The 20,445-nt window shown below is 41.4% G+C and overlaps 1 protein-coding gene across 7 annotated transcripts in view; it reads left to right on the forward strand.

Annotated features, from left to right (window-relative positions):
* IL20RA (interleukin 20 receptor subunit alpha) overlaps positions 1 to 20,445 on the forward strand; it is a 55,081-nt gene that overhangs the window by 8,030 nt on the left and 26,606 nt on the right. For 4 of the 7 annotated variants that reach the window (XR_010933666.1, XR_010933665.1, XM_067701958.1 and 1 more), the window contains exons 2-5: positions 11,143 to 11,278; positions 16,767 to 16,960; positions 18,629 to 18,804; positions 19,379 to 19,523. Coding sequence is in view for 5 of the 7 variants with exons in the window: in XM_067701958.1 (XP_067558059.1) it covers positions 11,143 to 11,278; positions 16,767 to 16,960; positions 18,629 to 18,804; positions 19,379 to 19,523 (651 nt within the window). In the remaining 2 variants the exon portion in view is untranslated. Of the gene's footprint in view, positions 1 to 11,142; positions 11,279 to 12,398; positions 12,548 to 16,766; positions 16,961 to 18,628; positions 18,805 to 19,378; positions 19,524 to 20,445 lie in introns of those variants that run through there. The other 3 variants (XM_067701962.1, XM_067701959.1, XM_067701961.1) reach the window with 3 other exon arrangements.

Raw genomic sequence — 20,445 nt, forward strand, 5'->3', positions numbered from 1 at the left:
GTGCATGTCTCTCTTTGCGTCCAAATTTTCCGTTTATATAAGGGTACGAGTCATGTTGGATTGAAGCCCACCCTAATGACCTCTTTTTAACTTGATTACCTCTATAAAGACATTATATCTAATTAAGGTTACTTTATGAGGTACTGGAGACTAGGATTTCAACATATTTCTTTGCGGGGCCACGGTTGAATTTATAACACCTACCACACCCTCAGCGGCTTGTAGGGCAGTGAGCAGGACTTGAGCTTGGCTTCTAAAGTGGAGAAAAGCTACCTTTTCTTTCTTTTTTTTTTTTTTTCCGGTACGCGGGCCTCTCACTGTTGTGGCCTCTCCCGTTGCGGAGCACAGGCTCCGGACGCACAGGCTCAGTGGCCATGGCTCACGGGCCCAGCCACTCCGCGGCATGTGGGATCTTCCCAGACCGGGGCACGAACCTGTGTCCCCTGCATCGGCAGGCAGACCCTCAACCACTGCGCCACCAGGGAAGCCCGAAAAGCTACCTTTTCAACCTCATGCAGTTTTCCTCCTCAACGCATTTATTAGTCTTTGTCCACTGCCAAAAGGAAACCTTTGCAGAAGTCTCACGTCTGAAAGGCTCTCCTGAGAATGTAAAGGGCAGAGATGAGTCGTCTCCTGTACTTTCCATAACATGAACATAAAAGATAGCCACCATTTTGCAATATGTACAAACATGGAATCATTATGTTGTACACCTTAAACTAATACGTTGTATGTTCATTATACCTGTTTTTTAAAAAGGAGAGAAACGTCAATGGGTATGTAATAAAGATGGTGGAGTTTAAATTTCTTCAGCAGAGGGGTTCACTCTCGTCAGACCTCCATCTCTGTTGCTCTACGTGGCACGTTCATTGCAAAATCTTCACCCTTGCTCCAGCATGGACCATTTTCGTACTTGAGGCTAACTGTCCACGTGACTCCAAGTCAGCCCTCCTCCGCCATTTTAGATGAAAGTATAAAAGAAGTAAAAGGTCCTCTGAATTATCCTACCGAATGCTTTACGTTGTTATTTTTTAAATTTGCTGATAGTTTTTAGGTGCAAAATAGAATATCACATGTGCCTTAGGAGCAAATAACTTAGGGGAATGAGGTATTTGAGATGGTCAGAGTTAATGAAAAAGAATTAACCTTCACACCCCACACATTCATTTTGAGTTTTCATAAGTTAAAATACAACTTGACACAATGTGATTTTTAAATAACCTTCTTTTGAGCATTTTTCATTTATTCATTCTTTCTTTCATTTATTCAATATCTTTCATTCATACGTATCAGCAACTGTTCTCGGTATTGAGGTGAACAAGAAAACAGGGCCTCTTTCTTCGTGGAGCTTTTAACTTCGGGTGATTACATCAAAGTATAAATGCCAGAACTGAGGAAACCAAGCTTCTTTAGAAGCACAGAGCAAGGCAACGGATCTAATCTAGGAGTCAGGCAGGGCTTCCTATGAAAAGGGAAAGTGAGACTTATGAGAATTGCCAATATACTTTTTACATTTTGCATTTAAAATGCTAGCAAGAAAATAAAGTTAAATCCTTCTCTAAGCATATTCTATCTATAAACTACCACGTAGTTAACATTCCTTTTTCCCACCTACATTTCTTTCTTGTAAAACTACAAATCAACCAACAAAACCCAACAGCAAAAAGCAGAATCCTATGAAACAGGTGATTTTTTTTCTGACAATGGTATTTATTGCCGGGTGGGTGGGAGTAAGGAGTTTGCAGCTGTAGGACAGCCCGACCTCAAGGTCACTGACAGCTTCAACAGGTCACTGTGGTCTGCGGCTCTGTGCAATACTGAATCCAACCACAAACAGGTATCAAAAGGCTCCCTTGTTACAGCTGTGGTTTTCTAGAGGGCTGGTGCCCGAGGCGCACTTTCTCACTTCCTGAATCAACACAGTCCTTTGAAGGCTCTGTTAGCTTTAACAGCAAGAGCAAAGGGAATGTCTTCATTGATCCATTCTCTGAGAGGTTCCAGTGTCGTCAGAGCCTTTGGCTCTTCGTGGGTGGCCTCTTCACCATTGCTCTGCTTTTATCCTGACCAGTGTGTTTTAATATCTTTGTGGTAGGATAACCACCTCAGAGAGCTGATCTTCAGTGAGCCCCGCGCAGCACGTGGATCCCCTGTCCATTTTATCACATTTAGTTACACAACTTCATTGAGGCTTAATTCAACCCTGAAGAGGTGTGATCCGAGCCCCCGTCACCATCAAAAACATCAAAGCATGGACTTGTCACTGTGGAGGAGAGTTAACCTATTGAAAAATATTGCACCTTTTTGACAGTGGTCTTGAGGGCTGCTGTACACCTCTGTCTTCATCTTGTTTGACTGGAAAGTCTGAGATCACACTCTCAACCTCGTTTGCCTCAAAATCCCAATCGACGGCCAAGAGAAGTAAATACTACTAATTACTTCCAAATCTCCACTAAGTCATTATTTTTGTCTCTCTTACTTTTTCTATTAATTTTTTCTCACATTTTTATCTTGATTTTCTCTCTGAAAATTTCAAGTGATGGAGATGTTAGTGGAAGCATCACATTCCTTATGTGAGGATATAAAGAAGTACTATGATTTATGAAAATTATTTGAAAAATAAAGTGGACGATGTATGTTGATACTTAGTAAACACCTAGTGATGGAACTGGGAGTTCCCAACAGCTATTCTTTCCAATACCTTAGTGGTTTCAAATGGTTTGTCTTTGACTCTGTTATTTCTTTTATCTTTTCCTTTCTGAGGCAAGTTATCAAGTTGTAGAGACTCCAACCCACATTTGAATCTATTTTTCCACAGTTACTATGATATTCAATTTGGATAAACACTTTGGAGATCACAAAATGTGGAGAAAAATCAAGTCCCTGGCCTCAAAAAGCAAGTCTGAAAGGGAAAGGGAAGGGAAGACATACATACAGGAGATGACATAAGGAAGTGGGACTGCTTTTCTAACGAGACCAACATATTCAAATTAATAATGGCAGCTTCAAAATAGACATTTTAGGAGGCTGTGCACAAAAATCTCACAATGTATTTCCTAAACTCCTTTTTTCAGAGTTCTCAATAGAACCTGTATGCATCGGTCAGATTAAGGTTTGCCATTAAGTGGCAAACCTTCATCGTGGAGGTGTGGTTTAATTTTCAAAAGCATTCAAAGCCACTTCTGACCAACTTGGGTAATCAAGTAAGAAGTGCTATGTTGGGCAAAAACAAGGTGTGACTATAAAAAAAAAATGAGATGGAATTTTTTGCATGTATGCAAGCAACCGCTGAAGACAGTTGTAGCTGAAAGGAAGCATGCCCCAGATGCCAGAGCTGAGCAGTACCAGGGAATAATTATAAACCCTCCCAAGGGAACTGCTAGGACAATGCACACTCTTTTTGATGGGTAGATGCCAGTATATTTATTTTAAGAAGTAGTCTCAACCTTAAAGTCCTACTTGCTCTCAAGCATCAACAGCAATATTCCAAAACATGTTTAAGCACATAGATTTACTTATTGAGGTGTGGCTATAAAGAAATAACATGCTTTTTATGTATGACTTATATATCGCTCATCCATATGAAAGTTCACATACCTGGCAGGGAAAGCATGTATTGATGGATTGTGTCCCAGATTCAGAAAATATCTGCTCTGTGAGAGCAGGGCCTCCTGTGTGTTTCTGTCTGCCACTGACCCTAGTAACTATCAGTTTCTGTTTCTAGTAGGTGCCCAGTAATGAGGTTGAATGAATGATATGACTAAGTACCTTTCCACCAGAAAAAACTTCAGTGAAGGAGAAATACTAGGGTTTTCCTCCTTGAATTCCTTGTGTGTGTGTACATATTTTTATTCACACTGAGAAAAGATAGGGAAAAGCAGCATATGAAGCATTTGCATTTTTAAGAATTGAACTCCCCATTGAAATTCTTATATATCTCCTTAGAAGCAGTCATCTGTAACATGCACACTTTCCAATGACCATGCAATCTTTTCTTCCCACAGCACTGCTCCTCGAAGCGTTCCCTAAAGGCAGTAAGTGAGTGTCCTAGTAGAGAACCCTGTTGTCCTCAGAGCACTTGGGCTCAAACAGCTTCCAGATGGCCGAATAACCACAGGCAAATCAGTCCGCCTCTCTGGCCCTCTATCTAATCAGCTATAAAGGGAGAATAGTAACCATGGAGGACGATACTGAACTAATGATTATTGAGCTCGCTCTTTGTACCAGGCGCTATTTTGGGAACCTTATTTAATCATTCCAACAAGCCTATGAGGCAGATGATATGATTGTTTTATGTTACAAATGAGGAAATCGAGTACAGAGGCTAAATGACTTACTTCAGGGCACACAGCTTAGGTACGCTGTAGAACGGGGAGTAGGTCCCAGTGTGGCTCTAGAACTCTTGTTCTTAAAACTTCTGTCTGACCTACTCACGTAAACAATTATTAGAAGCCAGTGAGATAGGGCGGGTGGCAGTGCCCTATATAACGTTCAGTATACTATTAAGAGAAAACAGAGGCAGTATGCAAGTACAGCAGCAAGTGGGCAAAGAAATAATTAGAGAAATTGTAGCGGGATTGGTAGAGGAAGATAATCGAGTTCAGAGGAACTAACGTTAACATCAAACCGTACTGGCTCCTTTACAGAAGACAGTTAAGTATATTTTCTCAGGTAAATAGTTCCTGAATAACATTTCAAGTGTTGTTTAGATGACTCACTTTCTAAGGGCACTTGATATATGTAATATATGTCAAGGGGGAAAAGAGGAAAGGAGTTAATATTTTTCAGGAGAGACAATTGATAACTTAAGACAAAAGAAAATATGCCTTTCCTTTCAGCATGATGAAGTTACAACAATATTTAATCTGTTTGAAGGCAGTGAACTGTTTGGCTCTCCTTTGGTGGAGGCTGGGATGAGATATATCCAACTTCTGCTTCCTGAAACTGATTAATCACCCTCTGGTGCTTCTTGTACATCGATTGTTTTTAACCCCATTTCCCACAACAGAAAACTCATTCAGGAGGTGATTTTTTTTTTCTTTTTTTGGTCTTACAAGCATAGTAGGTATTTTCCTATTTTGAAAGGCACTTGTAAGATGTAGCAACCACTTGCCATGAGCTGCTCTTCCTTCATTAAAAAGCATCTGTTGAGTATCTTCTGACTGTGCTAATCCCGTGTATAGTGTAAGTTTCCCAGGGTGATTTCAAGCTATCAGGGTTTGGTGGTTCAGACTGTGTCACCCTCATCCAGATGCTCATGTGAATCCGGGTCCTGCCCTTTCTCTACAATTTATGTGAGCCCAGTGGTCCCTGGTTAGTTCAGTTCAAAAGTATTTATTTGAGGGCTTCCCTGGTGGCGCAGTGGTTGGGAGTCCGCCTGCTGATGCAGGGGACACGGGTTCGTGCCCCGGTCCGGGAAGATCCCACATGCCGTGGAGCGGCTGGGCCTGTGAGCCATGGCCACTGAGACTGCATGTCCGGAGCCTGTGCTCCGCAACGGGAGAGGCCACAGCAGTGAGAGGCCTGCATACCGCAAAAAAAAAAAAGTATTTATTTGAGAGGCACTGGGGATACAAAGAATCTTATAAGACATGGTGCCGAGGGTCAAACAGCTCAGAGCCTAGTGATGCCTTCATTGCTTAGCTTCAGAAAGACAGATGGGGCTGGAGGGCTGGAGACTTTCTCTGGGCAAAGGTGGGCAGGGCTTCCTCAATGCTGAGGTTCCCTTGTTAATCAGAGCTTGAGAGACTTGAATGGCCCCAAAGGGAAGTCCCCAAAAGTGGACACATTTGACGGTTCAGCCTCTTGTAGTCTGATGGTTTTCCACAGGAGTGAATGAGCATACTGTCCATAATGGGAAACTCAGAAAGCCTCAGCCCCAGAAGAGAGAGGTTTGGGTAACCACGAGCCTGATTACCCTTTGTGAGTTCACTCCGAAAACCTCACCACTTTTTACCAGTGTTCGTCAGGCACTAATTTATGCATAGACTTTTCCCACAGTATAATGAAATGGAAATACCTTTTACTGTCAGGCATATAATTAAAACTGCAACATACTTAAGATGATGACCTTAGTATTATCTTTGAGGCCATTAAGAAAATGTCACATACCATTTCATTCCACCTACAGAAAGGTAACTATAAGGTAATTCTTGGAACTAATGTAGCAGCCACATTTTATAAAACTCCACTAATGAAGTTGTCAAAGATTTACCCATTTCAAATTCCATTTATTTATTCTCTTTCTACTAGAAGAACCCAAGAGGAGATAGAGGACTTTTTCTATTTGGGGTTATAACATAGATGAAGCTGGGCTAGAAGACTTTCCCAAAGGCCAAGATATAATGAGAGGAAAATAAACACTGAAAGGGAACAGGTCTAAATGACATGACTTACAGGCTATAGCTAACCCATCATTACTTAGGAGTTCATTAAGTGGACCCCTTCTTGCTGTTCCCTCACAGCTTTGTTAGGACAGAAGCCATCTTTTTGGTTGTTGTTCATTGGTTAATTTTTTTCCTTTTTTAAATTGAAGTAGGGTTGATATACAATATTACATAAGTTACAGGTGTACCATATAATGAGTCACAATTTTTGAAGGTTATACTCCATTTATAGTTATAAAATATTGGCTATATTCCTTTTGTTGTACAGTATATCCCTGTAGCTTATCTTATACATAATAGCTGTGCCTCTTAATCCCCTACCCCTCTACTGCCCTTCCCCACCTCCCCACTGGGAACCACTAGTTTGCAGAAGCCATCTTAAATACCCATTATCCAAGGGGGCCCCCCTCAAGTCTCCCTCCATTGACCAATGTCCATACCCCGGTCAGGGAAGCTCAAAGGGAGCCTGGAGTTCTTGTCCCTTTCTGAGGTCTTCTGTGTTTCATTTTCTCCTGAAAGACCAGCCTCCCATGCAGTGACTGTCGTCTGGAATGCCCACTCCCTTTAGGGGAGACCATGCACACCCTCCACAACATCACAACATAATCACGTCATTAAAATAGTGCAAGCCAGTACTCTAAATGGAGGTACACATGGAAAAGTAAGGCGTCTTTTAGTTCCCAAAGATACTATAGGAGGAGGGTACCAAAATTGTAAAGGCATAAAAACCGCAGAGCTAGTCAGGGTTTTGCGGGTGATCTGGTGTGACTAATGAGCATAGTGCATTTGGCAGAATTACAAAAGGAGAGGCCAGACCAGACCACGGAGAACTTTGTGTACCAAACCGAAGTTGTAATGGTATAGCACTCCCAGAAATAAAATTATGTGTGCTAATCCAACAGCTTCGTGATTTGGGATATTAAATGGACGGACTTTCAGAGGATCAGAGCTGTACTTCCAGGCCATCAATCTATGCGAACAAAAATGCTTTTGTTACCCACAAATTGGCACATGACTCCTGATATCAATGTGGGTGTGACATATTTCCTCTTTGGTGTTGATTAAATTATCTTATCGATACTGGCAGGTTAGGAAAATGACTTATCTCAACTGGAACATTTATTCAGGAGTGTTTTCTTTATGTTTTCCAAACTGGAAACAAACAGTGCCTACAACTTTGTGAAGATGAAAACACCACAAAGAAATACTAGTTATAAGTTGTTCTTTTTAAAATACTGTTTCTCCTCCTCAAAAACAAAGTGCTAATTCTATTTTTTATCACTCTTTTGCATCATCAAAAGGGCAAATATTTCTTGATAAATCCTCATCTGTTGATTTAGCTTTCACAACACAGCAGCTCTCTTACTGATGTGACTCTCATAGCTCTGCTTCATCGGGGGTACTGTTTCTACTTTGAAAAGAGAGCTCCCAGCTGCGCCCACCTCACCCTCCATATCCACAGCCAGCATCTCGGTGCAAGCTCAGCCTTCCTCACTGCGGCTGCTGCAACTGCAGTCTCACAGGTCTCTCCAGTGCTATTCTTGCCCCCATCTTTCTTCCTTCCTCTCATAAAAGGCTAAGCCTTTTATGCAGTGGGAGCCATGGGCCTATTTGTATTTCAAATGGATTACTTCACTGTCCTGAGCCTGTGCTCTGCAACGGGAGAGGCCACAACAGTGAGAGCCCCGCGTACCGCAAAAAAAAAAAAAAAAATTAAAATGAGCAGTCCGTTTACTTTATTCCAAGTTATTTCTTTAAAAATTTGGGGGTATGTTTTAGGCATTTTGAGAATTCTGTCATTTACTTATATTAAAAGTCACACAAAAACCAATGTAGAAGATAAACCTTTGTATAGATAAACATTGAGAAAATATGCCTGGATTATAATATCTAAGATAACTTGTGTTTTTTTATTCTCCGAACACAAATTGCCACAAATCAGACTATTCTGGTTCCTTCTCAGTTAGTTCTGTGGAGCCATGCTTTGGTAATGTCTTCCGTCGCGATATTATAATACACAGTCTATTTTAATTTAGGTTTTACAAGATGCTAACCACTCTTCACATGTTAGTGTCATCTAAAAATATAAACCACAGCATTTTAGATCTGGAAAGATCCTCGGAATTGTTTATTTGACAGTGTTCCCCACTTTTTTTTGTTTTGTTTTGTTTTGTTTTTTTGCGGTACGTGGGCCTCTCACTGTTGTGGCCTCTCCCGTTGCAGAGCACAGGCTCCGGACACGCAGGCTTAGCAGCCATGGCTCACAGGCCCAGCCGCTCTGCGGCATGTGGGATCTTCCCGGACCGGGGCACGAACCCGTGTCCCCTGCATCGGCAGGCGGACTCTCAACCACTGCACCACCAGGGAAGCCCTGTTCCCCACTTTTGAAGGGTTGGGGAATACTATACTTCATGGTGCTGCTTCCCCATGTTCTCTGTTTTGTCTTAAAAATATGATTAAAAGTTAGAACCTAGTGATAGCACAGAGCAGTATTAAATCATTAGTAATTATTCATTATATATAAGCTCCAGAAAAAGCCAATACCAGTTGATATGCAGTGGTTTCAAGGAGTTTGAAGAATAGAAATCAAAGACAGACACTTTGATGGCAGGTGGCATCCTTTAGAGATCCTTTCTACTGCTCCTACACACGATCCCACACAGTGACCAGTTGACAGAGCTTCTCTTTGAGTGTTTAACTTCCCTCTCTGAAATAAAACTGAGGACTTCCCTGCTGGCGCAGTGGTTAAGAATCCGCCTGCCAATGCAGGGGACATGGGTTTGATCCCTGGTCCGGGAAGATCCCACATGCCGCAGAGCAGCTAAGCCCATGTGCCCCAACTACTGAGCCTGCGCTCTAGAGCCCACGAGCCAGAACTACTGAGCCCGCGTCCCACCACTACTGAAGCCCGTGTGCCTAGAGCCCGTGCTCCTCAACAAGAGAAGCGACCGCAATGAGAAGCCCGCGCACCGCAACGAAGAGTAGCCCCCGCTTGCCGCAACTAGAGAGAAAAGCCCGTGCGCAGCAACAAAGACCCAACGCAGCCAATAAATAAATATATTAAATAAAATAAAATAAAACTGAGGTATTAAAAAAAATGAGCAAGGTTAAAAGTAGGAGTCGTTACAAATGTAGCACATGCTCGCACACATGCCCAAACACAAACTCAGCCACTTACAGTTCGGTCACCCTGCCCCGTGTTAAAGAGCTTACTTTGGCTCAGAATCAGGGTCATGTTACGTTTTAAAGTTTAATTCCAAAGGAAAGAATTTTTTCTTTCTTTTCATTTGGCTTGTGGGATTACAATACATTGTATAGAGCTAATCTTCGCCAAGGATTACCATAATCATAAAGCTAATTCCTTTCTCTGACATTAGTCTCAGTTGATTTATACAAGAATTATTGAACGTTAGCCAAAACTGGACCAGCCTTCAGTGACTTAGCTCAGTTTTATTTCCTGTTTGATTTGAAATATCGAAATTTGATATTTTCCAAATTCATTGACTAGAATATGCATATTTATGATAAGTTCTTCATAATATCTGATTATTTATTACTCAGGACTTTGGGATCTCTCCAGTAGTTTAAATTAATGTTTTGATTCTTTCATATCACCACAGAATTTTTTCATTTATTGTATTTAAAGGATCGTCTTTGTTTTCTTTTATAAGAAACTATTCTTCACTTTTCTTTTTTCCTTTTCTAATTTTTTGGTAGTTTCTCCATTTTTTATCATTCCTTTACAGAGAATTTCTATAAATTAATCCTCTAGGATACAGTCTTTCTTAGAACACAATTAGGTGAACATATCAGTGTTTTTTTGTTTTGTTTGTTTTTCTTTTTTGCAGTATGCGAGCCTCTCACTGTTGTGGCCTCTCCCGTTGCGGAGCACAGGCTTCAGATGTGCAGGCTCAGCGGCCATGGCTCACGGGCCTAGCCTCTCCGTGGCATGTGGGATCTTCCCAGACTGGGGCACGAACCCGTGTCCCCTGCATCGGCAAGCAGACTCCCAACCGCTGCGCCACCAGGGAAGCCTGCATATCAGTGTTTAATTAAATAAATTGTCTTCTTTCATTAGTTCTTATTATAACTATTTCTTTATTATATACTTTAGTAAAGCTAACCCCAGCTCCAGTCTCCAGTCTCTGGCCTTTCAGTGACATCTATCCTAAATTTTATTTCTATATCTAATAAAGGGATTGTTTCAGTTATCTTCTGGTGCATAACAAACTGCCCCAACATTTAGTGGTTTAAAAGAATCATTTTATAATTTCTCATAATTCTGAGGATTTATCTAGGGCTCAGCTGGATGGTTCTTCAGCTGGTCTCTTTCAGAGCCTCTCATGAAGCTTCAGTCTATGGCACATGGGGCTGGAATGTCCACAGTGGCTTCATTCTGGCCCCTTGGTTGGAAGACTAGGCTCAGCTGGGACACTGGGACAGCCGAACCTCTCCCTCTTCACATGGCCTCTTGACATGGTTTCTCCAGCATAGTAGCCCACTTTTTACATGGCAGCTCAGGGCTTTCAAAAGGACAAAAGTGGAAGCTCGTAGGCCTTGTTAAGGCTCAGTCCCAGTATCAATTTTGTTGGTTAAAGTGGGCCATGAGGTCAGCCCATGTTCAGTTTGGAAGGAGATACACAGAGCGTGAGTACTGGAAGGTGTGGCTCATTGGGGGCCATATCTGGAGACCAGCTACCACATGTTAGGTCTTCCTTTCTCTCTATTAAGACCTCAATTCCTCTCTACTCCTTTTCAGTTTCCTGTGTCTCTGGTGGTCTGCCTAAACCTACAAATATAACCTTCTTATCTATAAACATGAAGAATACCCTACAGTGGAACCCACCACAGGGCCTACAAGGAGTGGAAGTTACTTATTCTGTGCAGTATTTCATGTAAGTTGGTTCTTTTCGTTTTGGCTAATTTATAAGCACAAGACTCAGACTCCTATTAATTGTGCAAAGATAAACCATCTATTGTATTAAATGAGTGAGGAAAAAGAAAGGTTTTAGATATTTCATGTAAAATTGTCTCATTGTGTTTTGTTAGATTAAATTAGACAACAGTTTCTTCATGGAAACAGAGTATTGAGTACTTAGGCAAGAAGAAGTTATTTAAATGGAGAAAAGAAGTCTGTCAAAACGTTATTCTGTGGCTGAGCAAACAAGGAAATCCATCACCTCTGAAACATCTATACTTATTAGAATTATAGGATATTTTTAAGTGAAACTGAGTGCAGACTTCTGTACAACTCACAGTTTTTATTAAAGATAATAGTGAATGGACATTTTCACTTTTCACCTCTCGCTCAACGCTCACTGCAATCAAGAAGGAATGCAAAATGGTAAGTGGGTGTGTGTTAGATCCTCACTCCTATACCCACTCACCTAATATTTAATAAAGAGCTGGCTCCATTCAAAGAGTAATTGTCCCAAAGAATCCAGCACACCTATCCCTAATTACTGAAAGGGAGAAAGACAAAACGAACACAAGTCAAACATTCCTGAAAGCTTTCTCATGGAAATTAAAGAAAAATTCAGACAAATAATGGTTCAGAGTTTGAATCCATAAACAACATGTTCTCTAATGGTAAACCTCAAAGAAGGGATAACAGTCAAAGAAGAGGTTCTAAGACAAGAAGAAGAACTTTTTTAAAAAGCACGGTGGCAGAACTTAGGAAGGAGATGGAAAATAAAAATGTTATGTAGAGATGAAAAACCTATTATAGCTAACAGGTAGTAATAATTGAACAGGTAATAATGACTACCTGGAATTGCATATCGTAAATGCATGCTCTGTCTAGGAAAATTTAATAAAGATAATAGGAAGACATATCTTGGTAAAGTTATTTAACTTTGAAGAAAATGAAATGATTTATGACCGTCACAGCAAAAGCAATGATTTCTATCTGGCAACACTCAGTTCATGACAGTGATGTATCTTCTGAGGGAAAAATAAGTGTGACCTAAGACTCTTACCAAGTTCAGCAAATATATTTTCTGTATTTTCAAGCAGGTTGAACTTGGGCTGTCACTCCCCTGAGACCTTCTTGCAGGCTGTGGTGGGGAGGGAACACTAACTAAAGATGATATCCAACTGACAGAGGGATAAAGATGAGCCTAAATGAACTTAGAAATGACAAGATTTTGGCAAAAAGGGAGCAGGTATTGAAACTATCTAAATGTAGAACTAAGACTAGTGTTGGGAAATATGGTTACAGAACTTTCTTGTAAATGTTTGAACCTTATCAATAAGATAACAAATCAGAAGGTGGGGAAAAACTGTATATGTACTGACTTCCGTAGCATGAAGCCATTATATGTGATCCAAAATGAAAATATGTCATCATTTTAATAAGTAAACTCTCAATATCTTTCATACACAGTTTTCTTAATTTAAAAGATCTTTTTAAGAACTAATATCTCATGTGGTGATGAAACATTTGAACTGCAGTGATTCATTTCATTTTAATTTCTTTTTCTTCAAAGTTTGAATCAAGTTAAATTTACTACTTTTATTAAAATCATAAGTATGGCATAACCTAGCTTTTGTCTATATATTCAGCTATTGAATCATTCCTCTGGGTACATATAAGCATAATGAGATGTGCAGAATCATGTGTACCAAATGTTTCAGGGTAATGGGCTTCAGGGTAATTTATTTCTCTCTCGGTTATACTTTTCTGATTGCCTGAGTTTAAAAACTGTACCATATTTACAAAAAAGAATAACATCATTTTTGTCTTTGAAAAGAAAATTCTGAGGCGATATGGGGATATATGTATATGTATAGCTGATTCACTTTGTTATACTGCAGAAACTAACACACCATTGTAAAGCAATTATGCTCCAATAAAGATGTTAAAAAAAAAGAAAAGAAAAGAAAATTCTGACCATTAAAGGCAGTGAAAGACTTTGGCTGCTACTCACAATGACCTCATTTATCTAGAACTTCATTCTCATTGCCGAAGAATTTCTCAGGAACCAGTACTTTAGGGAAGAGGCATCACTCTGCCAGGAGAAATGGCTCATGAGTGTGTCCTTGTCTCCTTTTTCATTAGGTGGAGCAAGGAGCTTGTTCTATTCTTTATGTGTTTATGTGATTCAGAAAAGGATTTAAAAAGAGAGAGAGAGTAATAACTGCTCTGTGAGAGTAGATAATTTAGATTACATAAATTTCAAAAAAGAATATTTGAAAAGAAACTTGCCATGGTGTTCTTACATGCCTGTGAATGTGGACAGTGGGCAGGAATACAGGGCAGTTTGTGTCACTGACAGGGCTCCAGGCTCAGTTCCAAAGACAAACAGTCCTGGGGTCATAGCCAGACTGTGAACCTAAATGGGTGGCCTTGGGCAGGTTACATATTATACTTTTTTACTTTTGAGTGAAGTTTGTTTCTAAGCAAAAAATGAAATTTTAACAAAAGTTTAAATTATATCTACCCAAAGAATTTAATGCTGAAAATAGAGTGTAGCATTAAAAGCACAAGCTTTAGCATCAGGGAAAAGTGGTTCAAATCCCAGATATGCCTGTTATACTAGTCAGACTGCCTTGAGCAGCTCCCTTAATATCACTGAGCCTCAATTTCCTCATCTGTAAAATGGGATGAAAATAACGGTACCTACCTCCTAAGGTTATTATGATAATTAAATGAGATAAAGCTTTCAAATCCTAAGCAGCAGTCCAAGCGCATAATAGGCACTTGATAAATATTTCCTGCCGTTACCAGAAATCAGAGACCACTGAGGGCCCCGCATGACTTTTTGACATGCATGAACATCATTACTATAGTATTTATTGAATGATTCATGTCTATCAGCTTGTCAGACTTACAAACCATTTTGTCCAGAATTCAGTAAAGAGCGTTTCTCCTTCATTGACATCTGTCATGGGAAGCCGCCTTGCCCTTGGCAAAGTCAGGAAATTTGAGGAGAAAAGGTCAAATAGGGGATGGCAATATTTTTCAAACCACAAGTCAAGACCTGTTGGTGGGCCATGAAGTCAATTTTGAGGGACATAACTAGCATCTTTTTTTTTTTTTGCGGTACACGGGTCTCTCACTGCCGTGGCCTCTCCCGTTGCGGAGCACAGGCTCCGGACGCTCGGGCTCAGCGGCCATGGCTCACGGGCCCAGCCGCTCCGTGGCATGTGGGATCTTCCCAGACCGGGGCACGAACCCGTGTCCCCTGCATCGGCAGGTGGACTCCCAACCACTGCACCACCAGGGAAGCCCTAGCATCTTTTTTTTAACGGGAAGGATTAGAATGGCGTGGAGTGGATTAGAATGGAAAATAACTAAGTGCCTGGCATGTTGTAAAGTTTAGGTATTATCTTCCAAGACCTTTGTTTTAGTATGTTGGATATATGTGTGAACTGGGTCACACTGTGAAATGTGTTTCTTTCTATGGCTCACAGTCAATAAAAAGTTTGAAAGCCCCTCAGCATGGTGATTACTTGAATGGAGAAATTGGTCAACAAGATCTAACTATATTTCTAATGTTTTCTGGTAGCTATGGTACTTATGAAACAGGAGACATTTACTTTCAGGACTCTGCTGCCATATTTTGAAAAGAGAAGATACCCTTAAGCTTTGGCAACACTTGATAAAGTTGACATTTCCTCCTTCTCAACACCCAGTCTTCCCTTGACTTTTGTGATGTCTGTTTTTCCTTCTCCCTCTTTAGCTGCTATTTCTAAGTGTACTTTGTATCTCACCTTTATTTTTTTAATAAATTTATTTATTTTATTTATTTATTATTTTTGGCTGCGTTGGGTCTTCGTTGCTGCACGCGGGCTCTTCTCTAGTTGTGGTGAGCGGGGGCTACTGTTCGTTGTGGTGCGCGGGCTTCTCTTGTTGTGGAGCATGGGCTCTAGGCACGTGGGCTTCAGTAGTTGTGGTACACGGACACAGTAGTTGTGGCTTGTGGGCTCTAGAGCGCAGGCTCGGTAGTTGTGACGCACGGGCTTAATTGCTCCGCGGCATGTGGGATCTTCCCGGACCAGGGATTGAACCCATGTCCCCTGCATTGGCAGGCAGACTCTCAACCACTGCGCCACCAGGGCAGTCCCTGTATCTCACCTTTAAATCTTGCTGCTCCTGAAATTTTATCCTAGGCTTTGCTTTGTCTCCATGGGTAATTTCATTCATGCCTGTGCCTTCCATGAGCAGCTTTATGCCGTAGATTTCAAAATCCCTACCTCCCACTCACCCCTTTCTCCTGAGCTCCAGCGCCTTCTGAGCATCCGCATTTGGATACCTTTTACGTATCTTAAGCTCAACATGTCAAAAACTAAACTCATTATCTTTCCCTCCCCCCTCCTCTCCCCATTTCCCAAACCCACTCTTCTTCCGCATTCCTGATCTTGGTAAATGTTACCACCATTCCACCCAACTAGCCCGGGCAGAAAGAGACATCATCCTTAACACCTTCTTTTCCCTCATCTCTCTCATGCACTCAATCACCAAGTCTTGTCTCCTAATATTTTTTCCTTTTGTCCTGTCATTCATTCCACTGCCACCATCCTTGTGCAAGCCACCTACCTCTTCCACCTGGACCACTCTAGCATCCTCTCAACTGCTCCCCAGTCAGCCACCCTTGACCCATTACATTCTCTACGCTACCACCAGAGTTAGCTGTCTGAAAGCCCGACACACCTGCTTTAATCCTTTCAGTAGCCTCTCACGCAACGCTGTCTCTTTCACTTGGCTCTTCCCATGTCACTTAAACTCTCAATACCTCAGTCTCTTCCACCTGAGAAATGCTAAAATATTTCCCACCTCCTGTTTTCTATGGGTGCTATGTCTTTAATAAAGGAGAGGAAAAACAGATGTGAACAACCTAGTTAATATCATCATCATCACTATGATCATTGAAAATGCTGATTTCGGAATGCACTCCAACCTAGTGAATTTTCCCCAGAACCCTTGAGGGCAAGTATATTTTTAAATTTTATGAGAATGTCAAGAAGAATTTCCAAGGAAAAAATGACTAATTTTTCTTAAAACAATCCATCCAAAAAAAAAGACGCATCAAACTGACCTTGGTATGCATGTGGGCTAAAAATTTACATAGAAGAATTGATCCCACAATCTGTAAAATGTTTACTGTGGGCCAAGCCTAATAATAAAATACATGCTTTCAAAATGTACTGTCCACATTATAATTCACAGAAAAGAAAGGTGATTATAGAAACTCTGACTCATGTTCCTGACAGCTAATGAAAAAATTTGCCAGCAGCAAAAGTAAATTCTTTTTTATCTCAATGACAAGCCCTTTTGTTGTTCTGAAGAGAAGGTCTTAAGTTCCATTCAGTTTTATATAATGACTGTTTTTTTTTTTTCCTACTGTAAAGCATAGAGAGCACCTCACTGTTAATTCACAGTTTCCTTCTCAGCAGATATGGGCAAAAGAAATGGCTGAATAAATCCGAATGCAGAAATATCAGTAGGACCTACTGTGATCTCTCTGCTGAAACTTCTGACTACGAACGTCAATATTATGCCAAAGCTAAGGCCATCTGGGGAACGAATTGTTCTAAATGGGCAGAAACTGGACGATTCTATCCTCTTTTAGAAAGTAAGTAACACAGTTGTTTGTTAAACATGTATCAATATCTAGTTCATCTGACCCCCTAATGTAACGGTCTCTGCCTCATAGATAGCCTTGTCGAGGCCAGCGCTCTGCACTCTGTCGATCAGGTGAAGTGAGCAGCCCAAGGTACTTCACCTTGCTGCATCTCAGAGTCTCATCTTTAGAATGAAAGTTTTGGCCAAGTGTCTCTAAGATTGCTCCTGGATCCAGAATTGACGCTAGATGCCAATAATTTTTTTTTTCTTTTTTTGCGGTATGTGGGCCTCTCACTGTTGTGGCCTCTCCTGTGCAGAGCACAGGCTCCGGACGCGCAGGCTCAGTGGCCATGGCTCACGGGCCCAGCCGCTCCGCGGCATGTGGGATCTTCCCGGACCGGGGCACAAATCCGTGTCCCCTTCATCGGCAGGCAGACTCTCAACCACTGCGCCACCAGGGAAGCCCTAGATGCCAATATTATCAAATTTTGATTTTGTTTTATTGTTTAGTTGAGATTATATAATTTGAGGAACAACTGACAGATTTATTTTCATGTTGTGGGTTTATAAACTGTTTGACATATGCCCGCAGGTTGATTGAAGATTGTTCTGATCACCAAACTAAGTCTCTTCTTGTTACAAACTTGGTAGAGTTATTACATAATTTCTAGATGTAACTCAGAATTAAGGCAACATCTTCCTGGTATTTCCTTTGAAAATTTTCCATCCCTGATCTGTGACTGATTCAGCCATAGAGGACCCACTCAGAGCTGCCGTGATGAAATTTACAAGCGCTCCCTGAGTTCTGGAGCTGGAGCCTTTCCCTTGCTGCCTTTCTGGATCAGAAGTCAGCAAACTATGGCCTCGGACTAAATGCAGCACCCCCTCCCCTTTCTGTTTTTGTACAAGACAAGAGCTAAGAATGGTTTTTACATTTATATAAATAATAGTTGCGACAGAGATCACATGGCCTGCAAAGCCTAAAATACTTACGTCAGTACCTTTATGGTAAAAGTTTGCTAATCTCTGTTCTAGATCATTCTCCAAAGTTTACTTCCCCAGAGGTCTTTAGCAGCGCTTCATTTCTCCATTTCTGATTTTTACAAACACATCAAATCCTCTTAATGTTATTTATCACCAACGTTTCAGGTCCCAGGAGTGTTGCACACCCTTTTTTTTTTTTTTTTTTTTTTTTTTTTTTTGCGGTACATGAGCCTCTCACTGCTGTGGCCTCTCCCGTTGTGGAGCACAGTCTCTCCCGTTGTGAGTTTCAGGCTCAGCGGCCATGGCTCACGGGCCCAGTCGCTCTGCGGCATGTGGGAACTTCCAGACCGGGACACGAACCCATGTCCCCAGCCTCGGCAGGCGGACTCTCAACCACTGTGCCACCAGGGAAGCCCATGCAAACACTTTTAATTATATTTACCGTCATCTAGTACTGTTTAGCCATGTGACTAGGAACTACATGTGACTAAGTAAATTTGCTGCTTTAACGTTCTGTCAGTGTGTGACATGATTGTTTCAAGATTCGGTATCACTTGGGCCCACCTAGAGCATTCTGAGGCATCTCAGATAAGAGGGTGGGCGTTAGAGCTTTGATCCCAGTAGGATTATATTGTTTCATCTGAGGTGATTTCTACATCTGAACATGATCATTCCCTCTCCCCTCCCCTTTAAGCACAAATTGGCCCACCAGAGGTTGCTTTGACTACTGATGAGAAATCCATATCTATTGTTCTGACGGCTCCAAAGAAGTGGAAGAAAAACCCAGAAGAAAGCTCTATTTCCCTGGAACAAATATACTCTAATCTGAAGTATAATGTGTCCATACATAATACTAAATCAAATAGAACGGTAAGCCTGAAATGGAATGGGGACCTATCATTTGTGTCACTTTTTGCAGCTAATGCTGGAACACACAGCCCTGATGCTTAAATTCTCGGCATGTGAATCTGGGAAGGTGTGACATTCAAAAGTGTCGCCATACAAGATACAGTTGAAGCTGATGTGTAGACATTTTCAAAACTGCCTTCAGATTTCCTTTACAGAAAGTCTCTGCTATGATGTTGCTGTGGGTGGGTAGAGCAATTGTCCACCTCACTTTGATGGAGAGTTTTTACTTGCTTAACATCTGTCAGTCACTCTCCAAGAAAGAAAAACATATCAGCAAGAACCCAGGACAAAGTGGAAGAAGAAATCCCTCCTTATGTCATTATTTAGAATTGTTCCCACAATTTGCCCAGTCCCTAACTGGGACTGCCAAGCTGAAGGAAAAGGATATTTTAAAGTTGTTGCTAAAAAAATAAGCTCTTAGTGATAGTAAAGGACTTACTGGTACCTCAGTCTTCTGTTTCCTTCTAAAGTTACTTGTCTGGGGTGGTGCTGGAAAGCTCTGGCTCTAACTGCTCTTCGCAATCCCCTATCCTAGTGGTCCCAGTGTGTGACGAACCGAACGCTGGTATTCGGCTGGCTGCAGCCGGACACTCTGTACTGCGTCCTCGTGGAGCCCTTCGTCCCAGGCCCTCCTCGCCTTGTTCAGCCGTCTGAGAAGCAGTGTGTCAGTACTTTGAAAGGTAAGCTTTGAGAATCTCAGCTGGTCTGAGGTAGGAAATCTGCTAAAACTAGAAGGAAGGATGGTGGTGTAGACAAGGTTTTGAAAATCCGTGTCTACCAGAAACAGGCTGAAGTGCAGGCAGAAACAACCACCACCAGAAATGCACTGAGCAGCCCGGGACTCTACCATTGAACTTGGCTCACAGTAGGGAGTGTTTTCACCTCCTAGGGCACTCTTAGCACCAGTCCAACAAGACTCTACCTTGGGAAAGAAAAATTATAGGAATTTTTACACACATGGCTTTTCTTCTTTCACACTATAATCACTCTGATCAGTAGAAGTTCTGTGGTCTTTAAGAACATCACATGAGTTTATTCCTAGGAACAAAGCAGTATCCTAAAAACACTTTACGACAGAGTCTTTTGCTCCCCCTCGGGAATACAAATTATAGGTGCTGCAGGTTGTGTTCAGATATCACTCACTGTGCAAGGCTGTGCAAGGGCCTGGGATCAGCAAATCAGTTACTATTCCCTCACTCTTATAGTTGCTTCTCTCTCTTTCCTTTTATTTGTCTTCTCGTGTTTTCTGAACTTGGCTGCCAAGGAAGTGTGGTTGAAGATTCTCGTTCCTGTTAGGAGACTAGAGTTATAGGAGCTTGGCGTTTGTTTAATTGTTCTCCCCTGAGGGTGGTAAGACCCTGAACTCAAAACCTAAAAATTGAAAATAAATCCTAAAGTTTACCTTCATTGAATGGCTCTTCATCCATTCTTGTTTCTCTCTTCCAAATGTGCTGGCCTTCCAAACGTCACAATCATTTTCCCCAAGACTTGGTTCCGTCACCAGCTATGGGACAGGAATGCTGACAGAACCCCTGTTTTCCTCTCCCCTCAAGCCTCCCACATTTCGAGATGAAACTGTCCTAAGGATTAAAAAGGGAATTT

The sequence above is a fragment of the Pseudorca crassidens genome, chromosome 13 (genome assembly GCF_039906515.1).
Source record: "Pseudorca crassidens isolate mPseCra1 chromosome 13, mPseCra1.hap1, whole genome shotgun sequence".
Lineage (NCBI taxonomy): Eukaryota > Metazoa > Chordata > Mammalia > Artiodactyla > Delphinidae > Pseudorca > Pseudorca crassidens.